At 39.9% G+C, this 4,826-nt stretch overlaps 1 protein-coding gene across 1 annotated transcript; it reads right to left on the reverse strand.

The window, feature by feature from the left end:
- Positions 1-398: 398 nt before the first annotated feature.
- Positions 399-737, reverse strand: LOC129928750 (uncharacterized protein YagA-like). The gene has a single exon (XM_056044539.1). It carries the CDS (start codon positions 735-737, stop codon positions 399-401), a length of 339 nt encoding a protein of 112 aa, XP_055900514.1.
- Between the last annotated feature and the right edge of the window lie 4,089 nt (positions 738-4,826).

Here is a 4,826-nt window from a genome sequence, read left to right on the forward strand (position 1 = left end):
TTCTTTCTCATAAGTTTTATCGGCAGTTTGGGTCGGCACTATTAGCATCATGAGTATCAGTATCAGTAGACTGTGAAACAGTCTTTTTCTTTGGGCGCAAACAATCTTAAAGAAACTGTTTCTTCTCGGCCCGTAGATGTTTTGATAAGAGCGTATTGAGGGTTGCTGTTCACTAGCTCTACCTCCTCTGTTAAAGGGTCATACTTAGAGGATCTATTATTTCTTTCAACACGGGGCCAAGAGATGTTAACCACGTTGGTAGGGATGTTCCAGAAGTACTTCTGCGATAGTATCCAAAGAGTCTCATGTGGAGTTTTATTCGTCGCCGTACACAGAAGTGACCGAATTGAGTGCAACGCGTCTTGTAATACTAGTTCCCACTGAGACGTACTCAAGTCTTAGGAGTGTAAAGCTAAGGTTATAGCTTTCCAAAGGGTACTGTTCAGTTTCTCTATTTGACCATTTCCTCTAGGATTGTAAGCCGTGGTCCTGCTCGTAGCAACTCCTCTTTCGTTAAGGTACTTCTGTACTTCAGCAGACATAAAGGAAGTACCTCTGTCGGTATGGACATAGGAGGGTAGCCCGAATAAGGCGAACAACTCATTTAGGCATTTAACAACAGTAGCAGATGACATATCTGGGCATGCAAAGGCAAAAGGAAACCTAGAGAATTCGTCGATCATGGTAAGCAGATATTTATTGCGTGAGTTGGAAGGGAGAGGTCCCTTAAAGTCCATGCTTATTCTTTCGAATGGCTGAGTGGCTTTGATTAATTGTCTTATTGGTGGCCTGAAGAATTGAGGTTTAAGTTCAGCACATGACTGGCACTGGTCGATCACTGTTCTGACGTCATCGGTGGAAAAAGGTAGATTTTTTGATCTCACAAAATGTAGCATTCTTGTTACACCAGGGTGACACAAACTATTGTGGAGTAATTTTAGGTTGTTACGTGACATTGCGGATAAGTAGTGATTTCTGCTGAAAGTGTCAGCAGCTGTGTTCTGTGTACCTGGTCTGTAAACGACGTCATAGTAAAAGCAGGATAGCTCTAACCTCCACCTTTGGATCTTCTCATTCTTGATCTGGCCTTTATTTTGTCTACAATACATAAAGGACACGGATCGCTGGTCTGTGACAAGGGTAAAGGGTCTTCCGATAAGAAAGTGTTTTCACTTTCTCAAAGATTCTACTATTGCATACGCTTTTTTTTCCACCGATGAGTGCCTTCTTTCGCTTTGCGATAGTGTCCGGGAAAAGAAAGCCACAGGCCGGCCATCTTGATTAAGTGTAGCTGCTATAGCTATGTCAGACGCATCTGTCTCCACTGTTAGCGGGCGAGTGTAATCAATGGTGTAGACGGCGGATTCCTCGAGCTCGTCCTTTTGGTTCTGGAATGCTTGTTTGACTTCCTCAGGGACAGGAAATCGTTTATTTCTAGCTTAGAGGCTGATTTTGTCTGAGAAGTTAGGAATCCATAGAGAATAATAAGCCAGCAGGCCCACTATTCCTTTCTGTTCTCGCAGGTTCGACGGAGCATTTAATTCCCGCAAGGCTGTGAATCTTTCAGGGTCAGGCTTGAGCTGACCTTTAGATATTTCGTATCCCAGCAGTCTGACACTATGTGTTCCGATCTCACTTTTAGCTTCGTTGAAGATAATACCATACTTCTGAGCTACTTTGAAGAATCTCTGCAGGTTTCTATCATCAGATTCGGTATCATGTCCACAGATGGTCACATAGTCCACATAAGCGAATGTATTTTCTAGTTGCTCGTCTTCGATTATTTTATCTATGGTTCGCTGGAAACAAGCCACTCCATTTGTGACTCCAAATGGAATTCTTCGAAACTGGTAAAGTTTACCCCCAGCCTCGAAAGCTGTATATGGCCTTTCTTCTTCTTTAATCGGGATCTGATGATAAGCATTTTTGAGGTCCAGAGTGCTGAAGACAGAAAACTGTGATATCTTCTCTGCTAATTCATCCATTCTTGGCATGGGATAGGCGTCTAGCAGCGTAAATCTGTTGATCGTCTGACTATAGTCAATAACCATACGTCTTTTGTGCCTCTCATTGGCTGTTATTAGAACCTGTGCCCGCCAGGGGGACTTTGAAGGTTCTATTACTTCTTCTTTAAGTAGTCTCTGAATCTCAGCATTAATAAACTTAGAATCCTCTAGTTAATGTCTGCGTGACTTAGTTGCCACTGGAGTGCAATTTGGAGATAAGTTACCAAAAAGACTAGGCGCCTTCTTTAGCTGGTCTAAGGGTACTTACGCACAGAGGTGGTCTTTTTCCACTAAAAGGAATCTGTAGATTCTCGTGTAGGCTTATGAAATGCAAGCCTAGAATAACATCTGAACACAATCCATCTAAAAGTGACAGTTTAATATTTTCATATGTTTCATCTTTGAGTTGAATGGTAGCAAAGATATGGCCTTCAGTAACTCGAGACAGGTGAGTAGAAGCCATAAATATTCTGTCCACGGAGGTTTTTATAGGCCATTTGTGACTCCTGGCAACTCGAGCTGACACGTAACTCTCACAGCTTCCAGTGTCTATCAAGGCGTTAAGTGGCATCCCATTAAGAAGAATCAAGGAGGTTGATTTGCCTTGTCCTAAAGAGTACAACGTAGCGATGGCTAATGCTGTAGATTTTCTTGATTTGCAAGATCTCTGAAAATGTCTCTTCTTGCCACACAGATTACATGTGGCTTCACGTGCGGGGCACTCATTACGAGGATGTCTTCCTCTGCCACAGAAGTAACACTTACCTCTTGTTTTGTTTGAGTCGAATTAATCGAGGCTCGTAGATCAGGCAACTGGGGAGCGACAGGATCAGCACGGTGTTCTCTTACAGCATTTGTAGTAAGTGGTTTCTGACTGTGACTCGTACGACAACGAATGTTGATAGGCGTGTTCAAGTACTCTGGCTTCCTCAAATGCATCCTTTAACTTTAAATCTGTTTTCTCTAGGAGACGTTTTCTAATGCTGTTGGAGGCAATCCCTGTGATGAATGCATCGCGTATGGACTCGTCACGATGTTGCTCAGCTGTCACTGCTTTGAAGTTGCTCAGCTGTCACGGCTTTGAAGTTGCTCAGCTGTCACGGCTTTGAAGTTGCTCAGCTGTCACGGCTTTGAAGTTGCAATCCTTGGATAGACTGCGGAGTTTTTGAAGAAAGGCGTCGACGCTTTGACCCTGTTCTTGTCTGCACGTGGCTAACTTGTGCCTTGCGAAGACCTCGTTATTGGGCTGCACATAGATGTTGTTTAGTGACTGGATCGCTTCCTCGTATGTTTCCTTGTCACTAATCATCTGGTACACCGATGGCGAAATGTTGTTAATTAGTAGTTTCTTGTTATCTACATTTTCTATAGTAACTACAGACAGAAAGTTTTTAAATGTTTCGTACCAGTGCAGCCACTTTTCTTGTGCTTGAGGTACGGTAGGTTCCACATGGAACCTTTCAGGCCGAAGTAGTCTATCCATGTTTAGATAAATTCAGTGAAATAAATTGTTGTACTTAATAATAACAATACCATGTTACATTCGAAGCTTTATTTCACTGAATGACAAACAACTACACACATAGTAGCGTTCACAACACGGACTACGAAATACGGTCAGTACACAGGCTAACAAATGTCAATAAACACTAAGGGGTGACAATCCAAATAAGCAAATTCACGACACTGAGTTTTCTTTTATTATCTGTTGCATTGGGCATTCAGGGTCGAATCGTACATTACAATGTCAGTAATTGAGATAGAAGGCGAAATTAATTTTTTATTTGTGTTGATCTTTTTATAATTTATTCTCAGATGTAACTAGAACATTTCTACATTTTAACTTAAACTCTATAAGTTAATTTAAACTTATAAATTCAGTAATATTCCGTTTTAATTGCGGTTACTATGGACGATTGTATACCTCGTTCGATTGATGAATTAATTGAGCAGGCTCAGGTGATAGGTGTTGAGGGTAAGGAGTTAAGAGAGTTTGTTTTGAATCAACAAAAACTAGATTTAAAGAGATGAACTCTAGAACTGGAAATAAAGGTCATGGAAACAGAGGAAAGGAAACAAACAAGGGAAGTGGAGGACAAAAAGGTGGAAAGGGAACTGGAAATAAAACTGTCCATACATGTGGATGGGCCCTATAAGGTAGAAATGGACATCTCTGATTTAAATTGTAATATTGTAGAAGGAAACAGATTGTATAACATGAGTAGTCTTACTGAGTAAAATGATAAGTCGGACAAAGCCGATGAAGCTGCTGTCAGTGAGATAGAAACTAAAGGAGAAGAAATTGACAATGTCTCATTAACTAATAAGGAACTAAATGATTGTCAGTATATTGTTAATGATATCAGTGACATAAAATAAGAGAGTAGAAAGTGAAAATGTCTTAGTAACCAACCGCGGATAACATATGGCTAGTATTAAATATAAACTTTAAACGTCTAGGCCTAATTCAAATTATTTTACTCTCTATGCCACAATTTTTTTTCCATATTTTTTAAAATTTTATTCTTTTCTCTCTTTCTTATTTTTGTAAATAGAGGATATCTCTTTAGTGATTTCTCTAGACATATTTCTTTTGTTATGTCAATACGGCTACTTTTTGTAAATAGGTTTCATAATCATTACTAATTTCCTGCTGTGCTGTTTGCTATCATTTGAAATATAAAAAGATAAACATATTTTGCAAAATATTTTTTTTTTGAAAAGTGATGTGTACAAATGTACACAGCGGGTATCACTTGAGCAAAAAAAAAAAACACCATGATTGTAATTGGTGCAACGACTTTGTCCTTCTAGATCTAT

The sequence above is a fragment of the Biomphalaria glabrata genome, chromosome 10 (genome assembly GCF_947242115.1).
Source record: "Biomphalaria glabrata chromosome 10, xgBioGlab47.1, whole genome shotgun sequence".
NCBI lineage: Eukaryota > Metazoa > Mollusca > Gastropoda > Planorbidae > Biomphalaria > Biomphalaria glabrata.

What these genes read in the sequence shown, in the direction of transcription:
- LOC129928750 (XM_056044539.1), bottom strand. Translation starts at nt 737, where the DNA reads ATGGACTTTAAGGGACCTCTCCCTTCCAACTCACGCAATAAATATCTG.